At 39.2% G+C, this 26,832-nt stretch overlaps 1 protein-coding gene across 3 annotated transcripts in view; it reads left to right on the top strand.

Moving 5' to 3' along the window:
* The window catches only part of cacna1c (calcium channel, voltage-dependent, L type, alpha 1C subunit), a 199,417-nt gene that overhangs the window by 140,637 nt on the left and 31,948 nt on the right, over positions 1-26,832 (top strand). For 2 of the 3 annotated variants that reach the window (XM_056367471.1, XM_056367472.1), the window contains exons 11-33: positions 2,020-2,088; positions 6,439-6,529; positions 9,780-9,806; positions 11,845-12,005; positions 12,225-12,298; positions 12,422-12,573; positions 12,900-13,101; positions 13,373-13,493; positions 13,883-13,997; positions 14,694-14,811; positions 14,936-15,005; positions 15,182-15,314; positions 15,559-15,688; positions 16,585-16,644; positions 16,961-17,067; positions 19,811-19,898; positions 20,029-20,136; positions 20,236-20,288; positions 20,402-20,548; positions 20,788-20,989; positions 21,628-21,786; positions 21,911-22,021; positions 24,793-24,876. In XM_056367471.1, coding sequence (XP_056223446.1) covers positions 2,020-2,088; positions 6,439-6,529; positions 9,780-9,806; positions 11,845-12,005; positions 12,225-12,298; positions 12,422-12,573; positions 12,900-13,101; positions 13,373-13,493; positions 13,883-13,997; positions 14,694-14,811; positions 14,936-15,005; positions 15,182-15,314; positions 15,559-15,688; positions 16,585-16,644; positions 16,961-17,067; positions 19,811-19,898; positions 20,029-20,136; positions 20,236-20,288; positions 20,402-20,548; positions 20,788-20,989; positions 21,628-21,786; positions 21,911-22,021; positions 24,793-24,876 — 2,582 coding nt within the window. The remainder of the gene's footprint in view (positions 1-2,019; positions 2,089-6,438; positions 6,530-9,779; positions 9,807-11,844; positions 12,006-12,224; positions 12,299-12,421; positions 12,574-12,899; positions 13,102-13,372; positions 13,494-13,882; positions 13,998-14,693; positions 14,812-14,935; positions 15,006-15,181; positions 15,315-15,558; positions 15,689-16,584; positions 16,645-16,960; positions 17,068-19,810; positions 19,899-20,028; positions 20,137-20,235; positions 20,289-20,401; positions 20,549-20,787; positions 20,990-21,627; positions 21,787-21,910; positions 22,022-24,792; positions 24,877-26,832) is intronic. The other variant, XM_056367473.1, reaches the window with a different exon arrangement.

Consider the following 26,832-nt stretch of genomic DNA (forward strand, 5'->3'; position numbering starts at 1 on the left):
TCAGTCGAACCTTAAACGATTCTCGTGCAGTGATTGGTTGATTTAAATGGATATTTGTATGATTGTCTACTGTATGAGTGCATGTGTGTGTGTCTCTTTAGTTCAAGTCAGCTTGTCTTTGCATCTATGTTTGTGTATCTTATTTTTGCTAGACTTCATGCTTCATATCTGTGTATGTCGTGTTTTTATTTCAATTGTGCTACTGTACAAAGGGATTCATGAGAGAATACTACTAGTTCTCTTCTGCAGTATGACGTGTTTGCGCAATCTCATCTGAATCACTGCAAAAATGAGCAGAATTCAACAACAGAATGATCCCAGTGTGGAGGAGGATGCTGATGAATGTACAGGCTCACAATGATGTAAAGAGTGTAAGAGAATGTGGTGAAATCACGCTTGTGTTTGCCAAGAAGATGGTTAATAGTTAGTTAGTTAGTTAGTTAGTTAGTTAGTTAGTTAATTAAGTAGTTAGGTAGGTAGGTAAATGTTGACTTCCTAAAATCTCCAGAATATGTAATCATCCCAATGGCAACCTTTCTATATTTCCCTCTTCCCTCTGTCTCTCTTTCTGTCCTGTGACAGCCAGGGCTTGAGGCATTAAGTTTTCGGGTTGCCCGTTCCTCCCATTATCTTGAACACAATAGCTCAGTAAAGACACAAGGGAATTCCTTCAAATTTGGCACAAATATTCACTTAAACTTAAGTATAACTTATTTGAATTTGATGATCAAAGGTCAATGGTTAAGCTCACGGTGACCTTGTAAAACACAGTTTTGGCCTTGTGGACACAATATCTTGGGAACTCCTCAAGCGAATCCCTTCAAATTTCGTGCAGATTTGTAGCCGTTCTCTGATTGTTTAGTTGGTATTTAGCATTCTGAATGGTTAGTTGGTTTGTAGCTGTATTCTGGTTGATTGGTTAGTAGCTGTTTTCTGATTGGTAGATTTGTAGCTCTATTCTGATTGGTTAGTTGGTTTTGCCCATAGTGTGATTGGTTGATATATAGCCATATTCTAATTGGTTTTTAGCCCTATTGTGATTGGTTGGTTGATTTTTAGCCATATTCAGATTGGTTGGTTGGTTTCTAGCTGTATTCTGATTGATTCACAGATTGAGTTGTCTACTGCTTGTTTTCACCAAGCTGCACTACAGGCAGGAAGTGCTCTGTGTGTATTAGAAATGCAATTACAGGCATGTCCTGATTTTTATTGTATACAGTGAAATATTATAAACCAGAACAAGTCAATATCTTGATAAAAAAAAGTAATTTTTTTATGCCCCCTCACAATAGACAGGGCTGGAGTTATTATGTTATCGGGTTGTCCATCTGTCCGTCCATCCGTCATACTTGTGAACACGGTATCTAAGTCATGACTCCCTCTTCATGGGAATCCCTTCACATTTGGCACAAATGTCCACCTGGACTCAAGGATGGACTGATTAGATCAAAAGTCAAGGTTACTGTGACCGCACAAAACACGGTTTTAGCCGTAACTCAAGACTTCAGATAGCAATTATGACAAAATTTCACACAAATGTTTAATAATTTATATGATTCTGGATAAACAGGGATGTAACCTGAAACTAGTCTGATTGACGGAGGCATACAACCGCAAAGCTGTAATTCTAGTTACCTCAGAGGATGAGAAGTTTCAAGCTCAGACATGATGGTTGAAGTCTGAGAATAAAAAAGAGATTAAAAGACAAAATGGTACAAGGAAGAAAAAGTAAGTCCTTGCCAATAATGGCAGTAATACATCTCCAATTGCAGTTACAGCTGGAGTAAAGAGATGAGCTGTGACTGTAAAGAGGGAATGTCATTTTTGCAGAACCAATCATGTTTCCTCGCAACAGGTTGTGTATGGCATGAGAGCAAGTATGAGTACATGTGATTATTTGTGTTCAAATTTACAGTTTGTGTATTTCGGCATTTGTGCTGACTGTGAGTGCTTATTCGTTTGTACCCATGTGTGTGTGTGTGTGTGTTTGTCTTGCTGAGCCGTGCTCTCTATCCCCAGGTAAGAGCCATCGTTTTCAGTCTCTACGTGGAGCTGTGAAGAAAAATGCGGCTTTCCTTCGTAAGGCGTGTGCGTCTGTCTGCATGGTCCAACACTAGTTAAAGATTTTCTTGGAACGTGATTCTAGACATGCAAGCAGACTGCAGCCTCTTTCCTCCTTTCTACCCCTATACCTCTCCTCTCCCCTCCTCTCCTCTCCTCTCCTCTCCCCTCCTCTCCTCTCCTCTCCTCTCCTCTCCTCTCCTCTCCCCTCCTCTCCTCCTCTCCTCTTCCATCCTCTCCTCTCCTCTCCTCTCCCCTCCTCTCCTCTCCTCTCCCCTCCTCTCCTCTCCTCTCCTCTCCTCTCCCCTCCTCTCCTCTCCTCTCCTCTCCTCTCCTCTCCTCTCCTCTCCTCTCCTCTCTTATACTTCCTCTCCTCTCCTCTACACTACTCCTCCCCCTGCACTGGAGTAAGCATCTTTTTCTGAACCCCTCCAAAGCTTCTGAGCTAAAGTGGACTGTGGCTGCCTCTCAATACTGTAAAAACTGTTTATTCTTGCTGTGTTCATCACCCCTTTTGTAGACTTACTATTGAATAATAATAATCTAACAATATAATCTCAAGGCCATGTATACAGTCTTAATATTCTGTCACACTGGTGACCCACCGCTGTTCAAATTGCATGTCTTCATTGTATTTAAATCTTTAACATGTTTCATGGCTCTCAACTTTTATTCATGTATAATTGAAAAGGCGAGAACTTTCAGTACAGGGAATAAGGAGAGGAAACAACATTACTGTTTTGAGATGAAGCCACTTTTCTCCTTTATAGGTTCAGAGGAAAGGAAACGTTCGCATCTGCCTGACTTGTCTGAAAAAACAATAAGAGGACAGTGTCATCACAGAAAAAAAAAAGAAAAACTGTAGTGGAGGTCGTCCACTGTGTATGGCAACTAAAAACATTTATAATATTTGTGATATCATAGTCCTTTCCTTGTTGTTTCAGCTTCCTTTCCCTAAAATCCCCCTTGAATTGTTGCTAGCCATGCTAGCGATGATAATCAAAGTTCATGGAAAAATAGCTTTAAATCTGGAGCTTTAGTCTTATTGTCATTTTCACCAGGCACTTGCCAGACTATTGAGTAGAAATGTAAGGGATTTGTGCTTCTTTTCACTGACTTGAAAAAAGTATTTCGTGCTGATAGCTTAGATGCTATCAAATTTTTTGGATGGTCATTTTTACTCTAAATTTAACGTGACAATTGCCTCGTGAAGAAAAAAGAGTAAATTCTAAATATTAAGTTGTTGTATTCAATCATAACAAGACATGAACATGAGAAACCTCCCAGCAGGCACGCAGCTGGCCACCAACGTCATTAGATTTTGATATTTGGCTGAATGTAGGTTGCCAGAGACCAAAATTTAATTTCAGGACAATGTCAATGTCAATTAGTAGAATACTGACGACAGCTGACGTTGATATTTTGTTGGTTTGAAGTTGTGTTGTTAAGTAATCAAAATCTTCCCAATGTCTCATGCCAATATTGATGTAAAATACCATCATAGTAGTCGTGATCCATGGTGACCAAAACTCCACGTCCGCCAAACGTTGGCTAAATGTCAGCTAAACATCACAACGTCAGTTCGCCAACTTTGAGTTTTGACATCAACCTGATTTTCATCCAACTAAAATTTCAGGTCTGTCTGACGTTAGAGCCATTAGACGTCTGGTGCCTGCTGGGCTAATGTTCTGATTAATGAGACAAGGATTTTAACTATGAATTTATGGTCATTTTTGTCACTTTGGGATGTGGTATCGGACATTTTGACTGTTTGAGGTATATGTAAAATACTTCTGGAGATGATGGTATGGATAATGAATATCTGACTTAAGCCTTGTTTTAGTATGTAGACCTAACCAAAACAGATCCGTACACTAGGATACACACACACACACACACACACACACACACACACACATTCTTTTTCAGACAGTGTTGTTGCTTAATGTTTTAACACATGCCAACATTGTTAAGAATGAACAAATCTCTCCAACTATTGAAAAAGCGTGACCCTTACCCGTTTTTCTCATTCGCTTCCTTCCTGCTGCCATTTCTCCCTCTAACATGCTCTGCGTTCCTTTTCCTTGCTTTTCCTTCCTTCTCTCTGTGTCTCTGGTCTTTGGGGTTTACTCTAACAATAGGTCTTAAACTAGTTCAGAGCTCCATTGAGGAGGAGGCACAAGGCTGGTTTTATATTTGAAAGGCTTTGGCCTCAGGAGGGACCAGAGGGCCGCAAGTGCTTTTAACTAAGTGCCACAGCAGCAGGTGACACGTGTCGATGTGAGGGAACACACAGTTGTCCCTGTGGATCCCGGGGGCCTTAATGTTCAGAGAGACCATCCCGATCTCTACAACACTGAATTTATCCATCACCCGCCAAGTGTCAAAGTGTTACTGGCCTCATGCACTGCTCACTCACTGTAGCTTATTTTGATGTATTATGTTAGCTAAGTGCTTTCATGCAAGCTAATTTTTTTTAGGTTTCAACAACAATGCTGAATTTAGTGAAAGTCATAACTCACACCTTTAATATATCTCTTTTTTGAACTTGGGGTGACCAAATGCATGCTGGGAGACACTTTGCTTTCTTGCTTTAATTTGCTTTGCTTGATTGCTTATTTGTTTGGCAGATCTATTAACTCATCTTTATTTAAGGCTGTATAACTTGACGCTAAGGTACACGTTCAACATGATTTACTTTTATCATATGGAACTTTAGGATTTCTAGATCCCATCATTGAATCTGCATGAAACACTTTAAAATCACAGCATAAGTGCATTAGGGCCAATGGCAGGGTTGAAAATCATTTTCTAACACACAGAACTCTGTTACTGGATCTGATTTTTTTTTTTTTAAATAGAGCACATTTACAGAAAAGCTCTGTGTATATAATATATTTAACTCCTAGAAGTCTGTCATTAAGTAAAAGTAGATGTCAAGTTTCAAGGCAAATGCCCTCTCATCTTAAGTGCTGATCATGTTTCTTGGTTTTATACTAAGAGCTGGTATGCATGAGTAGTTTTTTGTTTCCAGCAGTGAGTATCTTATTTTAACACAAGAGACATTGAGATTCATATGCAGTATCTGACTCTGGTGTTACAATAAGTGTTTGAGGTGACAGTGAGGGGAGCACAGCTCATTCCCGCAGGCAGGCAAAGACTGACAGAAGCAATAAAAAGCAATGCCTCACTTCATATCAATCTCTCAACCAACCATCCCCACATTCACCTCCTTCGCTGGCTCCCTCTATCCATACCTCCCTCTATGCATCCATCACTCCCTTCCCCCCATTCACCCTTTTTTTAGTCCGTTCTCCCTCTTTTTCCACTTTAACACTTTTCCATCCTTAACTGACACTTAATATTACTCCTGTCCTTCCTCTACAGCAGCCTCTGCCTCCATCTTCCCGATATTCATCCTGCCATCTTTACACGTCATTAAACTTGTCTTTAAATAAGGACAAAGTGACACACTTGCAGTCTCCTTGCGACTTTATAAAGAAAGAAAGATTGGGCTCAGCTAGCTAGCTACCTGTTTACACATCTGCAAAAAGATCTTTGGAGCATGTTTTATTTTCAGATGTGTGCGTTTACATCCTGCCAAAATTAAAGTTTAAAGCGTTATAAGGTTTTCTCAAAACCATGTCTGAAATTAAGCTCCAGCATCCCCCACAACATTTACAGACCAAAGACAGAAATCTACATCTTGTTTTTTCTTTCAGTCTCCATGAGCTATAAAATCATAAAAGGGTTTTGTTAAGACTCAGTTCACCCAGCATTAATCTATTCTTCAGTTTAGAAGTTGAAATCCATCCTAATAGCTGTTGCAGAGGTTGTGTCCCAGGATCCATAACTGGTAAATATTGCTAGTGTGGCAACTTAGTGCATAATTACTTTAGGCAATCGGTGCAAAATTTGGGAATGGTTTCATTGACTCAAGGGTATGAGTGTAACAGTGGGTCTTAATTAGTTGGGTCGGACAATGCTGACTTGTGAATCCCTTCATGTCAACAGTAGCTTTTAATTAGTTTGTATATTGGGGAAATATAAGTTTATAATTTTATAAATGATAACTTCACAAAGTGACCCAACATCCAGTGCGCCTCAGCATTTACCCACAGAAAACTGGATACACTTTGTAACATTCCAGTGTGTATAGATTTGTAAAGTAAAGTTGAGATTAAGAGTTCACAACATCTCAGGTTCAAGGTTTAGAGGAAGCTATATAGAAAAAACCAGCACAAGAATGGTGTAAGCAAGGATGTACAACCCGTTCTCTGTCCTGTTAATTCATCTTTTGTCCTTGTTTCTTTTTCTTTCCTCCTCTCTCCATATGCCGTCTCTTTTTCTCTGCCTCTGCTCCTTTCTCTCTCTCAGTGAGCATGCCAGCCAGTGAGAATGAATCAGTCAACACAGACAATGCCCCCGGGGGAGATGTGGAGGGGGAGACCTGCTGTACCCGGCTAGCGTAAGTACCTCTTACACACACACACACACACACACACACATACCTCTTCTCCTCCCTCTTTTCCTCAGCTCCCTCAGTCACCTTCTGCCAGTCCCAAGGATGAACTCTATCCTGCATCTGTGCTGTGTTAGCCATGGTACAGGTAGCTCATCCTGCCTCTATCCCTCACTGATCTCACTAAGCCAGACCGCTGTCTCATCACTGAGGTCTAGAGAAATTCATGCACTGACATTGGTTAGAGGAGAGCAGAGAACAGTAACAGTGGGTTGTCATCACACTACAAACTGTTGAATTTTTAATAGGGAGAACTTGGTGGATCTGAAGAGACAACGAACCAGAGTTTCTTTTCCCAGAGGTCATTTTCATTTTTAAAGCCAATGAAAGCACTTTTTTTCCCCAAAAAAATGTGTGACCTGAATGAAACGTAGGTCATCTCTATTTTTATGTCATCGAGGCCTTAGTATTGCAGCAGCCACCGTGCTTCATATGTTTTTGTAGTATACTACAACTAAATCATCAAAATTGGAATTATTGATCTTTCTTAACAACAAAATTATCTGCTATCAGTGTTACTTGCAAAGTGCCGGAGACAGAAATGTTCCATCACAGTGATCTTTACTGATGGCGTCACACGAGCACATTAGCAGAGGAAGCCCATCAGGCGGCCAAAGTGCTTGTCGAATCATGTGGTACAAGGAAAACCCAGTCGTCATTTGGGACCCAACAAAATGTGGAAAAGCAGGATATCTACATCTCATCTAATAGTAATCCCACTTCCTCTCTCCCTCTGTTTCTGCTCTCTCTCTCTCCTTCATGTGTTTTCTGGTGAAGTGCTTTCCTCCTCCCCTGTGGGAAGCTCAAGAACAGCTGACTCACTCACTCCTGCTCTCCCCTCTCCTTTCATTTTTTACATTATTCAAAGAAATGCGTTGCTTTCTTTCTTAGACGCGAGGCCACACTGGAGCCGTGACCCCAGCGGGCCCACTTCAGCACACACACAAGCGAACACACCTACATACAAAACCGTTCACCACTTTGAATGTAGCAGAATAGTGTAAAATACACAATTTAGAGGTGAAATCGCATTGAATCAGAAGAGCTCAGAGGAACAGTGAAGCTGCCAGGCACACTTGGATGACACGCTGTTGTTCATCTGTACTCTCGCTGTCCACCTGTTACTTTGTCTTTTGTTATGTTTGTTTGTTTGTTCCTTGTCAGACCAAAACAAATCAAAACAAAGAATATGTCGTAACGTCACAGTCTTCTTCAGAGCCAAAGTACATCTTCTCCAAAATGTAGTAGAAACAGATATTAGTGAAGCTGTTATTTTGTAGGGTTCAGGTAACAGTTCAGAACGTGAACATACTCAGTTTACTGTCACTTTCACAAACAAACACATCAATTCTTCACATTTTAGAGGCTGGAACAATCAAATATTTGGCCCTTTTGCTTCAAAAAATGACTAAAATTACATATCATTTATTAAAATAGTCGCTGATTAATTTTTGTTGATGCAGATTTCATCATTTAATAATTGTTCGCAATAAATAAAAATATTCAGCAATGTTCATAGAAGTTCCATCCCATAATTAAATATTTTTTACTTGTGTACCAGTTAACACCTTGTTGCTGTACGGGGTCTAATCTTTTCATTTATGATTTATAAAACTGCTGCAGAATAAAGCTCATTTGAAACATGTGCATTATAGGTCTACAACATCAGTCCTCTTTTTCATTTCTACAAAGTAGCTCTGAAAAATTTACACTTGCAATTTTGAGTTTTACTTAAATAATGAGTGAGTAATCTAAATGTCCACAACCTAATGAAGAGTAAACCTTGCCACGCCTAGAAATACAATCCCTCATACTTCCTCTGAGAGATTGCAACAAGTTTGGCTTGGGGCATTTGCTCGCACTATTATGGAGATAAGACTTGAGCCTTTCAGTGTTTGTCAGTTCTTCTTCACATCGCTATGGAGACAGACCTCAGGGTAGGAGCTACTTCGGCGCCCGCTGATCTCATAATCGAGACGGACACATGGCGAGAAGAGACGTGTGTACTGTCAGCCTCCAAATCCAGCCAGTCAGTCATTTTATTCTTTCCTTCAGTCAGTCAGTGACTCATTTCATCGCTTCAGTCAGTCGGTCAGTCAGCCAATCAGTCAGCTGGTCAGTCAATTCATCTGTTTTTACAGACAAAATCAGTGCACAGCTTCTCACAACAACTCCCTAAAAGACATGTTATTGTTTTATTGAGATACTGCTGTATCCTCTTTTGATTTACTTAATTTTTCAAAATTAAAATACAAGCAATAAAATTATATTCAGATGCAACAAAAGGAGCCATAAAGACACTAATAAATGCATAATTTAATGTGATCATTGTATCCACCTATTAACCAAAGATTAGTATTATTTTGTGCATGAAGTTTGGTTATGGTTAATCCTTGAATGGTAGAGCAGCTCCAGTTTATAAGCTTCACAAATTCAGCCGATTGTTAGATCATATTATGTGAACACAACAGATTAAAATGATTTGATATGTCATGGATGCAAATTTTCATCCTGGGAACTTCTCTTCTCTTCTCTTCTCTTCTCTTCTCTTCTCTTCTCTTCTCTTCTCTTCTCAGAGACAAAATGTCTTCCATAATCTCTTGTCCTCAGTTCTTTATGTATGTACCTTCTGCTGTTACAGTGGTGAACAATCAACAGACATTTTTCTATTAATACACTGTGTTTTTTCACACCAGGGTTGATTGGAGAACATCCAAACTCACAGCATTATTTCTTTTGACTGGGTGCCACTGTATACATGTTTGCAGGGGGTGATTTGTTCAAAAGAATAGTGGCTGATACTAATGATGTTCATTTGGTTATGTTGTACCCAAAATCTGTCACCAGTGGGTGCATAAAAATGGACAAACTGATTTTTTTGCAAACATGTTCTTTGATCATGTTGCAGTTCTGCAGAGAGACGACCAACGGCTTTTTTGCATGTGTATTTCACTTCAGAGTCTAAACTAGCAAATGTTTACTTCATGATATAAGCAACAACATGATAGTATCTGAAAAGTGCAGGAAATACTGGACGCACACAACTAAGCTGATCAAGGAACATATTTTGCTGAAGCGTGATAATGAGGGAAGAAATTCCCCTTTATCCCTTTCAAATCACCCCTTTCATGTTGTGTACCTGTCTATATGTGTGTTATGTGTGTGTGTATAATCCATTTTGTTTTCTGTGTTCCAGAAATAGGATCTCCAAATCCAAGTTCAGGTTAGTAGATGTTGTTTACCATAGTCTTTAAACTCACCTGCTCTGTCTCTTCTGATGTGGCATTTGTGCCGTCACTGGATGTGTGTTTATTTGTGTGCAGGTGTGTTTGTGGAAAACACAGACAGACAGACATTGTGACATTTTCATATACCTCTTAGCCAAAAATAAAACGAATAAGCGTCACTCTCAACATTTTTAACCGTTACTTTAAAGACAATTGGTCATTCTCAAAACAGTGACGTGTATTGTCCACTAAAAGATCAGAAAAAATAATGCGTTACCTGTGAAGATGTACTTTCATTCTGCACATTTTATTAACCAAGTGCTGTAAAACTGGTTGTTCTGAAAGGTCAGTGAAGATGTTATCCCAACTAACAATTACAGACATATTAGACATGACACGTCTTTGACTGTAAGAATGCATGTCCGCTGGTGTTGTGTTGTGAGTCGTGTCTCATGTAACATTCAGTGTGTGCATCATGGCAGAAGCCGCTGTGTGCCATAACTGACTCCAAGCAGCTCTCACACAATGAAACAGAAGACTGGTGAAACATGAATGATGTACAGGCAGAGAGGGAGAAGACTTCCTCCTGAGCTGTGTTGATTTGTTTAAAAAAGATGCCTGGCAATTATAGTACATGACAAATCTCCTTACAGCTACATTATGTCTGGTGTTGTGGACAAAAGGGTCAAGTACAAATAATGGATAGACACCCACATAAATACAGAGAGATACCTGACAAGCGCAGCTGTGGTTTGGATTTATTTAGCTCATTTAAACAGAAGATGATAAATACATTAATTACCTAATTTACCAATGTCTACCTCTGCAGTATGAGAATGTACTTGGGTGGTCGTCCACTTTTCTTTTCCTCTTTTCCTTTGCTTAAAACCAGTCTATTATTAGCAAATTATTGTCTCCTCATTAACCTTTAAGGTAATTTGGAGCAAATTCTTGTAATTACATGTTGCCAGTAGTAGAAAACACATTAAACGGCAGTAATGGCTTATTGGATTCCTCCCTCAAAGTGTCCGGGATGATATATAACACATGAACATATAAAACATATAGAACACAGCTTCTCCACGGTTAGAACCACAAAAACACAATGTGCTATCTTCAGTTGCTTTGATCTCGCTCACTAAGGAAATTATGACAATAATGACGATTTACAAATCATTTGTACACGGGTGTATTTAAAAAATGGTATGACCCACTGAGTGCACTGTTTGGCATCGATGTGATTGCGAGGTGCGAAGCTGGTAATAACCAGAAACAATAACTTAGTTTTAACAGTAGAGGGCAAGAAAAGTGAAATAGACTTTGTGCACAGCAGTCAACACAGAACAACATGTTGCATTGTCTACAGAGAAAAACATATGTTTTTGTTATGCGAAAATAATGAACCACTTTTTCTTTTGAAGCATGAATTTCTATTGAAGTGTGAATCACAATATAACACATTTCACTTTAAATTTGTCCCTTCAATCATTTTGCAAGAATAAGTGTTTCTGGTTTTTTTCTCAAATGGTGCATATCTCATTCTGCAACAAAGCTCATCATATAGGCCTCTCCTTGGTGTGAAACGTCTTTGAGGATGACTAACTCTGTTCCACAGCTCTGCTCTCAAACAACAGACAACCACAGACCGAGGGGTGATGTCACTTCTCCGAAGACAAAACTAATTGACTTTTTTTCTTTTCTTTCTCCTCGGCTGTTTGTTTTTCACTCTATTCTTCATTTGTTTCTTTTTGATCATTCTTTGTTTTTTCTTGTTTCTTCTCTCATGGGCACTCGCTCTTCCTCTATCTTTCTTTTTTCCCTCATCTGCCTCTCCGTATTTCATTCATCCCTTGCCCCTTGAATTCTTTTTCTCCCCATCTCTCCATCCTTCCCTTCCTCTCGCCCTGTCTCTGACCCTCCCACCTCTCCTTCTCTCTTTTCTCACCTTTCTTCATTTCCCTTCCTCCTCTCTCTCCCACATTTCTTCACCTTTCCTTCTCTCCTTTTCTCTCTCCCTCAATCTCTCCTTCTCAGTCGCTACTCGCGAAGGTGGAACAGACTCTGCAGAAGGAAGTGCCGGGCGGCGGTCAAATCGCAGGTTTTCTATTGGTTGGTCATCTTCCTGGTTTTCCTCAACACTCTGACCATCGCCTCTGAACATCACCAGCAGCCTCAGTGGTTAACTGATGTACAAGGTATATGAGCACATCTCACACACATTCATACACATACACACAAAAATTGACATATGTCTAATCTGTGATAGATTATTCACCTTTCTGCACTATCTACCACCTCCACCTCCTTACCCATGTCATCTCCATTTTTATTCCTCTCTTATTTTTTATTTTTCCCACCCCTTCCACATTCCTTCATGCCTCCTTTCTTTCTCTCCTTTCCTGCTTTCTCCTCAGACATAGCTAATAAGGTGTTGCTAGCACTCTTCACTGGTGAGATGCTGTTGAAGATGTATAGTTTGGGCCTACAGGTAGGAGGCTAATAAGTCAATGCTTTTAGTTTTGTGATTTCTACAATTGTCCTGACAAACGTAAACTCCTGACCACTGTTTTCTACCTTTACACTCTTTGTCTTTTCCCCTCGCTCTCTACAGGCGTACTTTGTTTCGCTCTTTAACCGCTTCGACAGCTTCGTAGTATGTGGAGGAATTCTGGAGACCATTCTGGTGGAAACCAAGATCATGTCTCCTCTCGGCATCTCTGTGTTACGCTGTGTACGCTTGCTACGAATCTTCAAAATAACCAGGTTAATAAAGACATTTGTAATATCGACATTTACTGAACAGAGTTTTATTAACAAGTGCCTTGGTCCGTCTGCACAAACACACACACACATACTTTGAATGTCAGATACTGTTATACTGGACAATGAAAGCATCTATTGTATTACCCAATGTCCTCTGGATGCATCATTTTGCACTCTATAGACAGGAAAGAGAGAATGCTGCTTGACCAAGTTATGAATGAAGGACACATTTTACATTTCACTTGAATGTTCTTTTATAATTGTACATCATCATATATTTTTATAATAGAGTTTACAGTTTTAACTGGATGTCCGTCCGTCCCCAGATACTGGAACTCACTGTCCAACCTGGTGGCCTCCCTGCTAAACTCCGTTCGCTCCATCGCTTCCCTGTTGCTCCTGCTCTTCCTCTTCATCATCATCTTCTCCCTGCTCGGCATGCAGCTCTTTGGTGGAAAATTCAACTTCGACGAGACCCGACGCAGCACCTTCGACAACTTTCCCCAATCTCTGCTGACTGTGTTTCAGGTAAGGACACTATAAATGTTCCTGCTCTCTGTCTTGTCTTGTTCTGTTGCTGTTTCCTCTTCCATCTTGGTTCATGTTCAATTCGCAGCTTGTGTCCATGAAATTATGGTCTTAATTTGCTCAGTACAACAAAGTTTAGAAGTCATTTAAACTACTATGAGTTTTTGAATGAAATTAAATCTAATCTATCACTGACGCAGGTGAAAATCTAATTTAAATCCAAAGATTTTCTTTATGCAGATTTTTGCTCCATTACTTTCTTTTTCCACAGATCCTAACAGGAGAGGACTGGAACTCTGTGATGTATGATGGCATCATGGCGTACGGTGGACCCTCTTTTCCTGGCATGCTGGTCTGCATCTACTTCATCATCCTCTTCATCTGCGGAAACTGTATCCTACCACTGCAGAGGTCTACATGAGATAGGTGATGTGGATCTGAGGGGAGGTGGAGGTATGATAAATGATGACAAGGACTGAAATATCAACCTGTGACAAGTCTGGAGATAAATTTTATCCCGTCAAACTGATAACAGTGTGACTACTTGTGATTTGAATAAAATCGTATGCAGTTGCAGGAGGGAAGGATCTGTTTTGCATAGGAGGAAGCCAGAACTGTTTGCTGTAGGTCACTAAGTATCGCCACTCAAGCAGTTGGGAGTTCAGTGTCTTTCAGGTGCAGAAAGGTTACTAATTATTCACGTAGCCTGCCAGGATTGTTTGCAGCCAACCTGACTGATCTGATGGATCAGCAACATCCTTAACTTCAACCCTCTGAACAGATATCCTACTGAATGTCTTCTTGGCCATCGCTGTAGACAATCTGGCCGATGCTGAGAGCCTGACATCTGCCCAGAAAGAAGAGGAAGAGGAGAAAGAGAGGAAAAAACTGGCCAGGTAAAGCGGAAAGAGAAAGAAAGACAGGTACAAGTTGGCTGAAGAAAAGAAAGAGAGGAAAAGAAAACATTTTTGTGTCTGTAACTGGTAAGGGGAGAGGAAGTTAGAGAGTTTGGCAAATCTCAACGGCATGAAGGGAAAGCTTTATCTTACCACATCCTGGATAGTCAGTAATGCCCAAAGATATTTGTGGATTCTGATAGTGGAGCCTTGAAATCAAACTACTAAAAATGACAATTAGAACATGACTGTATTATTAGGTTTTTAAGACAGACTGTCTAAACCAATTTTATTGGGTAATTTTAGCGTCTCATTGCCTGCAAAGGTAATTTGTCAGCAACGGTAATGTGAGATTTTTAGTGCAGCTGAGGAAGACACTGTTTCCCTCGGTGACACAAATCATTAAATGTCTCCTTCTTGGTTGCAACTTGTATTGATCTGAAGAAAAAGTGTAATCGAAAACAATAATTTGCTTGCCCACTATCCTCTTGGTGTGATTATAACAGCACAGCCACTCTCTATGATTGAAATACATCCCCTCATTGAAAATGTGACATTTTTTAAAAGTGTTTATTTTGTCCTTGCGGTGTTAATTTATATGTGGTTCAATAAAAAAAAAAACAGTAGATTAACGTGGGCTCAGTCCACTAGGGTTGGGAAAAGGGTAAATGCTTAAGGTGAGGATCTTTTCTCCAGGCTTGCCAGTCCAGAGAAGCGTCATGACAACGAGAAGCCGCCTCTGGAGGAGGAGAAGAAGGAGAAAATAGAGCTGAAGTCCATCACTTCTGATGGAGAGACTAACACTGCTACTAAGGTGCACACAGACACACACATCAAGAAAGACTGAAGTAGCCACATACTCCAATAAGTGCATGCATGTATGTTTTCGGAGAAATTAATGAACAGATGAATTAATGTAATACTCCCTCCCTCTGCAGATCAACATGGATGACTACTGTGGAGATGAGACTGAAGAGAAGAATCCATATCCTGCAAATGATTACATAGGTAACGCACAGCACAGCCGCAAACCATATGTGTGTAAGGAGTATTAAGGAGTGGGTGGGTAAATGAGTAAATGAGTACATGAATGAACTTGTACATGAACAAAAAAAAACGACTTTTCTCATATCTTTCCTTCCTCCCTTTTTCTTTCTCTTCATCCTCTCTGTCCTGCTCATCAGGAGACGATGATGATGATGAGCCAGAGATGCCAGTGGGCCCGAGGCCGCGGCCACTCTCCGACATTCAGCTGAAGGAGAAAGCCATTCCCATGCCTGAGGCCCGTGCTTTCTTCATCTTCAGCCACACCAACAAGTAAGAAAACTCCACGGTTCTGCCTCTCTTTTTGTTTCTTCCCGTATACCTTCCTTTTCTTCCCTGTCTTCTGTTTCTTCTGATCTCAGTCTGTTTCTGTCTGTGCTTTATCATCCTCTTGATTCCCATCTCTTAAATTTCTTGATCATTCGAAATTTCCGGTTATTTTGTCTATCAAGAGACTCGAATACGATTATCTCACTCTGTCTCTCTCTACCTGTGTTTCTCTCACTTTATTTTCTAGATTCAGGGTTCTTTGCCATAAGATCGTCAACCACAACATCTTCACCAACCTCATCCTTTTCTTCATCCTGCTCAGCAGCATCAGTCTTGCAGCAGAGGACCCAGTCAAGAATGACTCCTTCAGAAACAAGGTGACAAACGAAAAATACACATTATGTACGTAAATACAGTATAAATACATACAAGGCTGAATATACATTAGGGCACAAACAGACGGGAACCCTGTAGCCATCATTAGTTGCACACGCATTACTTCTGTACTAAATGGATTATTTCTAACAGCAACATATAGAGGAGCCTAAGCTTATTGTGACTGGCCTGTTACACTTAATGAGATTTCTTCCAGAGTACTGTAACTGTGATTAACTTCATGTTAAGAAGATGTGAAACGCCTGTTAAAACACACAAAAAACATGCTTAAAAAAATTATACCCTTCAGGCTTTTTGTTCACCAGCATTTAACCAAGAACATTTATTGATAGTTTTGTTTAATTTACACACACAACTGTCTTTCTGACTCCAAGCTCAAAATATAAGAAACATTATCTATACATTTCTATGCAACATCAGAACACTAATAAAGCATCACTATGTTGTTTATATACTGATGTGCTTATGGCTGTTATTGGGTCGGAGTCTATAATTGTGAACTGCACATGCAATGCAAAGACTGTGCACTGTGTGTTGTATCTGTTTCTGTACATTGTTTCTTCTCTCAGTAAGCAAGACAAATCCCCCGGAGGCTAATAAAGATCTATTTTATTGTATTTTCCATGGCTTTGGTATGGGCTGCTGTGTATTAGTCTACTCAATTAACCTCCATCTTAAACCTTAATGACATAATTCATCCTGTTTTTCAGACTCTGTTTTGTTTTCAATGTCTAATTCAGTCTTATCGGAATTAATTATCCTTTGACCTCAACTTCAGCATTATTATTTCAGTATGTTGTGTTTCTAAACCCTAGGAATGCTTTTGTGTAGTACTCATCTAATCCTAAAACAACGATGCTCTTTGTTGTATTTTCAGATTCTGGGCTATGCAGATCATGTCTTCACTGGACTGTTCACCATAGAGATCATTCTTAAGGTATAGTGTTTGGCATTTACGGTGTAGGATTAGTGGCCTACATGATCTTTGTGTGCTACAGTACGCATTCTCTGTAGTTTGATATGGTCCAAATCTTTTTAAAACCTCTCTGCATGTGGGAGTCAGAAAAGCCTCAAAAAGGCAGCTGATATTTGGCCGTGTTTCCAAAAATTCCCTTCTCACCTTGTACTTAAAGGCAGCTAAAACAAAGGCTAAGAACTATTTGCAGATAATATGTGAACCTGTATGTGGTCCATCATATATGCTCATCATGTGCAGTATTAAGCTGTGGTATTTGACCCTTTGATCTCTATAGATGACAGCCTATGGAGCCTTCCTCCACAAAGGTTCATTCTGTAGAAACTATTTCAACATCCTGGACCTGGTGGTGGTCAGTGTGTCCCTCATCTCCTCTGGAATACAGTGAGTGCATTATAATGCCTGTCAAACACCTTCGGCTTCTTCTTCTTTTCAATCTAAAGTCTTGTGCACCTGAATTACGTGGCAACAATCCCAAACAACGTTAGTGTAGCTTACAGTGTCATGAAATGTACATTTGTATTATTACATGTGAGAACACCAGTCAGCCAAATAGTGACTACTGCATGAGACACAGTCCAAGTACACACAAATCAAATGGAGTGGCTAAGTGGGGAAAATGTTTTCGTTAGTAAATTGCCCTATGCTTCATACTTCTCTCTATTCTCTAACAACTTTACACTTCATTACTCCCAATCCTTTCTCTCTTGGTGATGTTTATTAAAAATGTTCTCTGCTTCTTGTACCAAATAACTCCTTTGAAATGCTTTGATATCTCTGATGTTTAATATGCTATACCACACTCTCTGTCTCTAATCCTTAATAGACTAGACTTCTCGACGTAAGTCCATATTAGTCCATATTAATTACCCCTTTAACAGACCTTCACTTTAAATGTGTAAAACTGTCACACTTTTGAGTTGGTATTTCTATGGTCTTGGAGAGTTTAGTCGAAGCCTCCTTCAAAGGAAGAAAATAGAAACATTATAGACACGTGTAGTTTAGCAGGATTTTACTGTATAGATAATAAATGGGTAATTTCTTATTATGTGTGCTTTTACAGGAAATGCATGCCAAAATGCGTCTTTAAAGGCAGCAGCAACGTGGGTTTGTTGTGTTTCTTTGGGTAAATTACCCTGATACTGTAGACACATATCATATCTAATTAATGGTAGTAGGTTTGTTCATCTGTTCCTTGTCATAGATTTGGGAGCAGGTCTGACTGAGTTTTCATATTTCTGGATAAAGTGAACTCTCCTGGGTTATAGAAATGACATCTGAATGCTAAAACTCAGTGGTTTTTCCCCGTTAAAGGTAGTAAGTGGGTGGGATTTTTCTTGAATGATTCACAGTCAAATTAATTGTGACGGTGCTGCATCTGGTAGCGTCTGCAGGCGGTTTATTTGTTTAATTATTTAGCGGTGATGCTGTTTTACTATTATTACTACCCAATGATTACATATCTATCTGATTGAGTATAAATCTATACATCTCTCTTCTCTAGTTGTAGAAAAGCTGTAAAAGCAGAAAAGTCATACTTTATATACACTATTGATATTACAGATGACTTGAAAGCAGCATGAAATATGGCTAACATCAGCAGACATGAAAGAACCATGGCAGCTCGGCCAGTATAAAACAATATCTGAAGACCTGATATCTATTTTCGATCGAACACTGCATGTCATCCTCATCAGATAAATAGTGTACAGTAACAGGTTCTTCATCCCCATCAGCTCAGTAAATTGAAGTAGGTTTTTTAAAGTTGTGTTTAACATTCAGTTGACATTTGTCTGGATCCTACTGTCACTAAAACATATCCTCACAGCTGGTTTGACTGTGTAATGTTACTGATAACATCCCGCTCCACATGAACTACCTTTAACTGCCCTTAAACTTTACCTTCCTGTGTGAAAAGTTGCGAAACGGGTCTTTTCCTTACTGTCTGTTTAAAAGTCAACACAGAGTAATGTCTTTCCCTTTAAATCACTCCCTTAACCATTTAAAAAGTCACTCCCTTAAATGGATACATTGACATTTTGAATATATTTTTTTCTGTCTACCTTTGTCATACTGTGGGAAAAGGTTTTTGTGTTTGTTCTTCCGTTAACTGAATAACTGGCTTATTAGCCTTTCTCACCTAAAGTAAAAGTAAAAGATACTGGCAGATATCAAGTAGTAATAATTACATTCATACAGCCTCGTTCAGATTACTGAAGAACCAACGTTCAAACTTTTTCCAAATATTTATAATAAAATTCAAAATGTCAAGGTATTCATTTGACTCTTTTGTTTTGTATGTAAAACTTTTCCTTTGAACCACTTCCTTTAAAAGGGCACACTCTTTGACCTTTGGCCCATACTGACACTCTCTTATAGCACAATAATGCTCTGTTTGCCTGTGAATGTCTGTTTGTGTCTCTCTGTTGGTTTGTGTGTGTGTTGCACCATGTATGTTTGTCCGTGTATCATATGTATCTGTGTGTTTTTGTTATTGTACAAAACCTGATATGGATAAATAACCAATACTTTTAGAGGAGGTGCTATCAGTCAACAATATAATTTTCTAAAACAAGTATATGATTCATATTTGAATAGTCATTTCTGTAATTTAATAAACTGGAGTTTAAATAATTTTTTATTTGGCCACTTGAATTTAGCTAAATAAAGATGTTTGATTTCTTCCAATCTCCTGTTATTTGTTATAGTAGTAAGAGTAGTTTGAAATATGCTTCATTGTTTTTTTTTGCATACTTTCTGTAACGATAGTATTAAGCAAACATATATTCTTGATTTTGCACAATTTAAGTCCACCTTTACTTATCTTTAAAAAAAAATCATGGTTATTTTCATTTATTTCTTTTTAAAATGTTTTCAGCATTATTTTTCTTTTTGAGAATCACATACGATTTTGTTTCTGTTCACTTGTTTTTATCTTTTGAATTTCCTTAGCTTGTGTGTCGAGTTGTCTCAATGTCCTCTGTTTGTGTTAAAAATCTTAAACACAGATGCTATTCAAGGTTCCCTAGGATGTGTGTAGTTCCAACCTCGCAAATATGTCTCAGTGGTAAAATTTGTGTTTAATCAGATTGACTGGTTCAGTAATTTAATCTCCTGTGTTTTGCAGGTCCACTGCAATTAATGTGGTGAAGATCCTGAGAGTTCTGAGAGTACTCAGACCACTAAGAGCCATCAACAGAGCTAAGGGACTAAAGGTTAGCACAATCAGACATAAAGACACATAAAACACACTTACACTGTTCCTAAGAAGACACGCACACACACACACACACACACACACACGTCTATATATATACTTACTGTCATTTCTGGTGTGTTTTCCAGCATGTAGTGCAGTGCGTGTTTGTGGCAATCAGGACCATCGGCAACATCGTCATTGTCACCACGTTGCTCCAGTTCATGTTCGCCTGTATTGGAGTACAACTCTTTAAGGTAAAGAGGAAAGGAAGGTTAGAGGGAAGAGCTGTTATGACCATGTTTTTTTAAATTTGTGCTAACGTACAGTATTACATTTCTATGCTTTTCCATCAGGGCAAGTTCTTCTACTGTTCCGACACCTCTAAACAGACTGAGGCAGAGTGCAGGTATGAGATCCCTCCTCCACACACACGCTTGTTAATCTCTATTTAACAACTGGATGAAACAAAGATGTGAATATTGTGTTTGTGTGTATGTGTTGGTCTTCTTGTATTTATAGGGGTTCCTACATCATGTATAAAGACGGTGACGTGGGGAAGCCTGTCAGAGCCTCGAGACTGTGGGAGAACAGTGACTTTAACTTTGATGATGTCCTGCAAGGCATGATGGCTCTGTTCGCTGTGTCTACCTTTGAGGGGTGGCCAGGGTGTGTGTCTACATGCAAACACAATGCACATACAGTATATATTGTTGCCTATTGTATGTACACTGTGTGCTTGCTTTTTAAATTTTTTCTCAGTATCCTCCCATAACATTTCTAATATTTAAAGTGTTTTACTTTAGGAAATTAAGGTTTAAGTGCCTTTCTTCTCCTCCTCTTACTGTCCTATATATTGACCTCCTGTCACTCGATGAATCTTCCCTCTCTCTCCTGCTTGCCCTCAGGTTACTGTACCGGGCCATAGACTCTCATGCTGAGGATGTCGGGCCCATCTACAACTACCGTGTGGTTATCTCCATCTTCTTCATCATCTACATCATCATCATTGCCTTCTTCATGATGAACATCTTCGTCGGTTTCGTCATTGTCACATTCCAGGAGCAAGGAGAGCAAGAATATAAGAACTGTGAGCTGGACAAGAACCAGGTAGTGTCCGTGGGTGTTTAATATGAAGTTATAACTGAATTTGTGCAGAGCATTGCTGTGTAACTACCATTTTATGCTTTTTGTCTAGCAGCTAAATAGACATGAAGTATGAGTTTTCAGGTTACAGTAGAAGACGGAGTGACTCTGCTGTTCTGACTGAAGTGGGAAAGTCATTTTGTCATTCAGGAGGCACAAGGGAGAAAGAATGGAGGCCAGGTAGTGGGGGTGACACATGGAAGAATCTGGAGAGGCTGAACATGAGTTTTAGGGGCTGAACTACTTCAGGAGTCCAGCCAGGAGGGAGCTGCAGCAGTTCAGACAGAAGATGAGACTAAAGCTTAAAGAAGGAGCTAGGCTAAGTCCCTGCATCTGTGTTCTTTGCGATGATCCATGTCTGAGAAAAAGCATGGAAACGTAGACAGAGAATAGAAGAATCGTCTGGGATGGAAAAGGCTTTTGTAGACTGCCAAAAGACAATTGTACAGCTTTTCCTCCGTGATGGTCTGAGTACAGACAGACAGAATGAACAGGAGTTGGGAAACTACATCAGCAGATAAATTTAAAGGAAAATGTCAGTGTTGGTGCATATTTACGTGTGTGTGTGTGTGTGTGTGTGTGTGTGTGTGTGTGTATCACAGCGTCAGTGTGTGGAGTATGCTTTGAAGGCCCGTCCATTGCGCCGCTACATCCCTAAGAACCCCTACCAGTACAAGGTGTGGTATGTGGTCAACTCCACCTACTTTGAGTACCTGATGTTCACACTCATCCTTCTCAACACCATCTGTCTGGCCATGCAGGTGAGTCACACATTCGTTGACTAATTCACATACACACATAAAATGGGGAAATATAACCATCGCGGCACCTGCCATAAAACTACCACTCGGTGGACATTACTGAAGTGTTTGTGTGTCTTTGCAGCATCATGGACAGACCTCAAATTTCAATGATGCCATGAACATCCTCAACATGCTCTTCACTGGACTTTTCACTGTGGAGATGATCCTTAAACTGATTGCCTTCAAACCAAGGGTAGGTCCACTACTCTAACCGCAGGATAAAATAACAGAGACTACAGTAAAGTAGAGCAGCACACAAAATATAATATACAAATCTATGTACTAGTTGCAACCAGTGAGAAGAGAAAACAGACATTTCAGCCATCGAATCACATTTATTGCAGATAACCTCTTACTGATGTTGTTCTGTTTATTCCTTATCCCTTTTTGATTTCCACCAGATGGTAATTACGATACCATGGATGTAAAACATGATTAGTGGACGGCATCATGTGGTTTTTAATCTCACTGCTCCCTTGTTACCCTTCTGTTGTTGTGAAGTACATGTAGATGCGTGGGTTTATTGGTCCAATCATAGAAGTTCTCGGTGCATCAGCTATTTAAACAGTAACAGATGGGAATGCTTCCATCTTCTGGAGCAGAGTAAAAAATGAAAAGGAAAATCCTTGAACACAATCGATAGCAAAAACATAATTTAATATTACATTTGTACTCTTATCTTCTATTGTTGCACAGCACAGGTAGTAAATCAAAAGATGAGTTTAAGTTTCCAGAATCACACAGCAATGACAAAACACATAACGGCTCTATACTTCACAGCTCACTGTCTGACTTCTTTAATACACTGAAGTTAGTTGGAGAAATATGATGTTAAAATCAAACCGCCTGCTAAGGGTAATTTTTTCCTTGTCTTATTTTTAGACTCCCCTCCAGGATACCTAGCAACAGTAGCAGAGTCACTTTGCTCATTCAAATCAGTACATTATAACCAAGTTCTAAACTATGAATTCAAACTACCACTGGTTTAAAAAATACCATTATTTTTAGTTTTAAGTTAATTGCTGGAAGTTAGTCGTTGAAATTAATGAATGTCATCCACAAAAATATCAGCATGGGAGCCAAAGATTTCTAACTACTATTTAAAACTTAATTCTGTTGTTTTTCTAATTAGCTCCAAAGTCCAAATCATGTTCTACAAAATGTGTCATTTTATTAGGATGGATGAAAGATGATTATCTTGTAATAACTTTTGAAAGTAATTATCTACTTAGACCATTTAGTCTGAGTAACATAATGCGTGCCCTGTAGTATTTTCAGGCATAGGCAGACCCACTTAGAATAAACCCATGCAGGACAACTTTTAGGGCTTGGAAATTGACATCATGCTGCAGTGCATGATTTATGTAATGTTACGCAATGTTTACCTCAAGTAAGGGTGTTTTATTTTTTTTTTAATGAGGGTTTCTTTAAAACAAATAAACAAACGGATACTTGTTTGTCTTCTTTCATCAGTTTAATCTATAGTACGGAATGATGACATATTCCCAAGCCATAATGAACAATGCTAATGAAATTGGCTTATTATTTCCAAAACACTGGGTGGGTGAGTGAGTTTCAACTTTAGGATGTACCTTGTTTTCTATGGTTTGACTTTGATAAGCTCTTGCCTTAAACAGCTGTCACACGGAGAGGACCAGCTTACTAACACTTTTACTTCTCAGGTATTACAGCTGTCAAATCAGACACCTGGAATTAGCTGCAGTAATGTTTATTCTATGTAGAAGATTTGTGCTAATGCATTTAACTTTTGAACAGGTTTCACTATCTCAGTCTCCGCCATGGAACAGCAACAGTTACAACGATTTGCTGTTTTTACTGTGTTTTTTGGTTTGAATGCTTGAGTACATTTTTTATGAATCTCTTATTGGTGTGTAATAGTTCCTGCATAACCCCAAATTATTAAAGCCTGTGTAATCTAGCATATGTTCAGTTTTAATCAATGCATACATCAGCTTTTGGATACTAGTGCTGAGCTCTGTTTCACTAATATTTAACTGGTTTTACATTAATAATCTTACACCTCAAAACAACTAAATTAAAGAGTTTTGATTTTTATGATGATACATCAGGTGCTGATGACAGATGATGAAGCTCAAAATAGATCAATAAGATCGATCTTCTCTCAGCATCCCTCTGTATGCTCCAATTTACCAGTTTGAGCAAACAAATTAATAGGATATGTTGTTGTGTATACAACTTAATGTTTGTTATTGAAAGTTATACAGTTATTCTTAAGGTTTACAGAGTGCACTATTGGAAAACAGTTAGCCGGAATCTGAATGAGATGTAATTTATTTGACAGTATATGGAAATCATTCTGAAAGGCCTTGTGCCCGGCCAGCTCGGCTGTCATTCCAAGCTCACTTAAGTATACCCAAGCAGGTGTGTCGACACCAAGAAATAAGTCCCAGGTTCATAATAACTTTCTCAGATGCACCTCTCTCTGTTTACAGTACAGATGGTGTCATTTTATTTTACCAGTGTAAGTAATACTGTTTTGGCCTGATGCTGTAAAGATGTTTTTCATAAGTGCCCACTCTGTACCACTGCTGATGATGTATAGCCCACAATAAGTTAAGTAAACAAAGTGACCTTTCATAGTCACTGCCACAGCGTTAGAGTATCATCCCTAGATGCAGGCAGAAGACCTAAATAACTGCTATCTAACACGCCATCCTTAACGGAGCAGGAAATTCAGCTGCACTTGATGAACAGATACTGTAAAGGAGACAAGTTGTTTCTGTTCATTAGAATTAGAAATAAAATGTGTCCTTTCATGTGTTGTTTCATCAAGCGTAACTGATTTTTCTGTTTCCTCAGTGTACTGTACAACCTCATACCACCTTAATAGGGCTGCGAAGTGGCAGCAGATGTTGTTTTCCTTCTAACCTACCTTTCTTACCCTCCTCCTCCTCCTCCTCCTGCTCACCTCATCCTGTGTAGGGGTACTTTAGTGATCCCTGGAATGTGTTTGATTTCCTCATCGTAATTGGCAGCATAATAGACGTCATTCTCAGTGAGATCAACGTAAGTACGATGCCCACTTTCACACCCCTCTCTCTCTCTCTCTCTCTCTCTCTCTCTCTCTCTCTTCCTTTCTCTCTCTCTCTCTCTGTCTTGTGCCCTCTTACTTCCCCTAAATCTTTCATTTCTGTCAACTCTCCTTTTCTTTGTGTCTATTCTGTGTTGTGCTGTCTTTTCTCTTCATCTTGCTCTCTTCTTTGTCTGCCACTGTTTTCTCTCCTTCGTCTTCCTTCTTCTTCTTCCATCCTTAAATCCAAGATGGCCGCTTCCACTCAGGGGACCCCCCAGCCGCAAAGGTTCCTGAACAAGAACAAGCTTCTTCCTGTGTTTCATAAAAAGTAGAGGCAACAGAAGCAGGGTTTAGCTTTGAACGCAAAGGGTTTCGGTCTTGCGTCCTCCTTCCTTACAGTATCTCAAATGTTGTTGGGTCCTTGAATTTTTTTTTCAATTTTTGTCAGACTGTGACATGTCCTCAGGTTTGATTCCCTAACTAACTGAACTAACTCACTGACCAATCACAAACAGCCTTACACGCCTTTTCATTTTCTAACTGCAGCAGCAGGGGCATTTTTTAGTTGTGATTGTGTTGCAATTTGTTCTTTACTGTTGTTCTTGTTGTTGACATTTTCCTCTCATGGATAAGCATGACCGATCGCCGCTGCTCTTCCTCTGCTGTCCATCTCTTTCAGACTGCAACTTCTTTTCTTTTTTTGCCGTTTAATTTTGTTGTTTCTTTCCCTCTCTCCTACTAAAAACTCCAGTGCTCATGGATATAATATTTTTTATCTTATTTTTCTCCTCTCTCCTTTATTTTCTGTTCTTTCCATTTTTTTAAATGTCTTATGTTCTGTCCTTTTTTTCTGTTGTTTTTCTGTCCTGTCCACCCCTACGCAGCATTATTTTGTTGATGCATGGAACACATTTGATGCCTTGATAGTTGTGGGTAGCATTGTTGACATAGCGATCACTGAGGTTAACGTAAGTAGTCCAACTCCCTCCCTCCCTTCCTGCCTGCCTGCTCTACCATTCCCACACACACAAACAGGCCGAGCACCGATACCCATCTCGCATGCTTTCAAATGATTAGGAAACTTCAGCTGCACAACATTTGAACTTAAGAGATGGCTGAATAAGTCTGGCAGTGAAAACAGCCAGATGTAGCACAATCAAAACAGAGCACAGTCCTCTCTGAAGGGTTTGTGTAATTTAAAACATATGAATATACGATTTTTATAGTTTCTTCCCTCAACATCTCAATATCTTTTTACATGGTCGATTCTTTTCGTTCCATCATATTATTTGTTAAAATGTAATTATAACATCAGAGGCAGCAAAACAACTTGTTTCCGAACTTGTTCTCAATGTTCTGCCACACCTGTACCTTGTCACTCAGTTTATATTCAGCAGTGTAATAAGGCTGCAGACCAAACTTTCTTTTAATTGCAAGTGTTTTGTTTTGATTTTCTAATATTTGAAACTGTTCAGATGGGTATTCATGCTTCGGTCTGCTGAGCATCAATAGCATCAAAAACTATTGCATTTGTCAATAGAACCTATTGCATTGTCTCAGCACTGGGTTTGGTTTCACATTGGGTTTATTTGATCTTTAATCACTGCCACAGGGGATAGTGTCCATTCCCCTGGCATGATGGACACTGTATAGCATGACAGATATAAAGGTGGTATATCCAGGCCTGGTACTAAATATAATGTTGTTTCAGAAATCTTTTGCTGTTTCAGAAAAGAACCACTTTTTCTACAAATGTTAGATTTTTTGGAAAGAATGAAGGAATGCAGATTTTCATTCTTGGACAATGGTGTTTTTTGACCGCAGGGTCATGAAACTCTCAATTCATAGATCACCAGAGAAACTTTAAATTCAAATACAAGAAAAATACAAGTTGCTATTGCGTTTTTTTTTGTTTGTTTGTTTGTTTTTTTGTTATTTTTGTCCAACAA

Source organism: Seriola aureovittata, chromosome 22 (genome assembly GCF_021018895.1).
Source record: "Seriola aureovittata isolate HTS-2021-v1 ecotype China chromosome 22, ASM2101889v1, whole genome shotgun sequence".
In the NCBI taxonomy this organism is placed as follows: Eukaryota; Metazoa; Chordata; class Actinopteri; order Carangiformes; family Carangidae; genus Seriola; species Seriola aureovittata.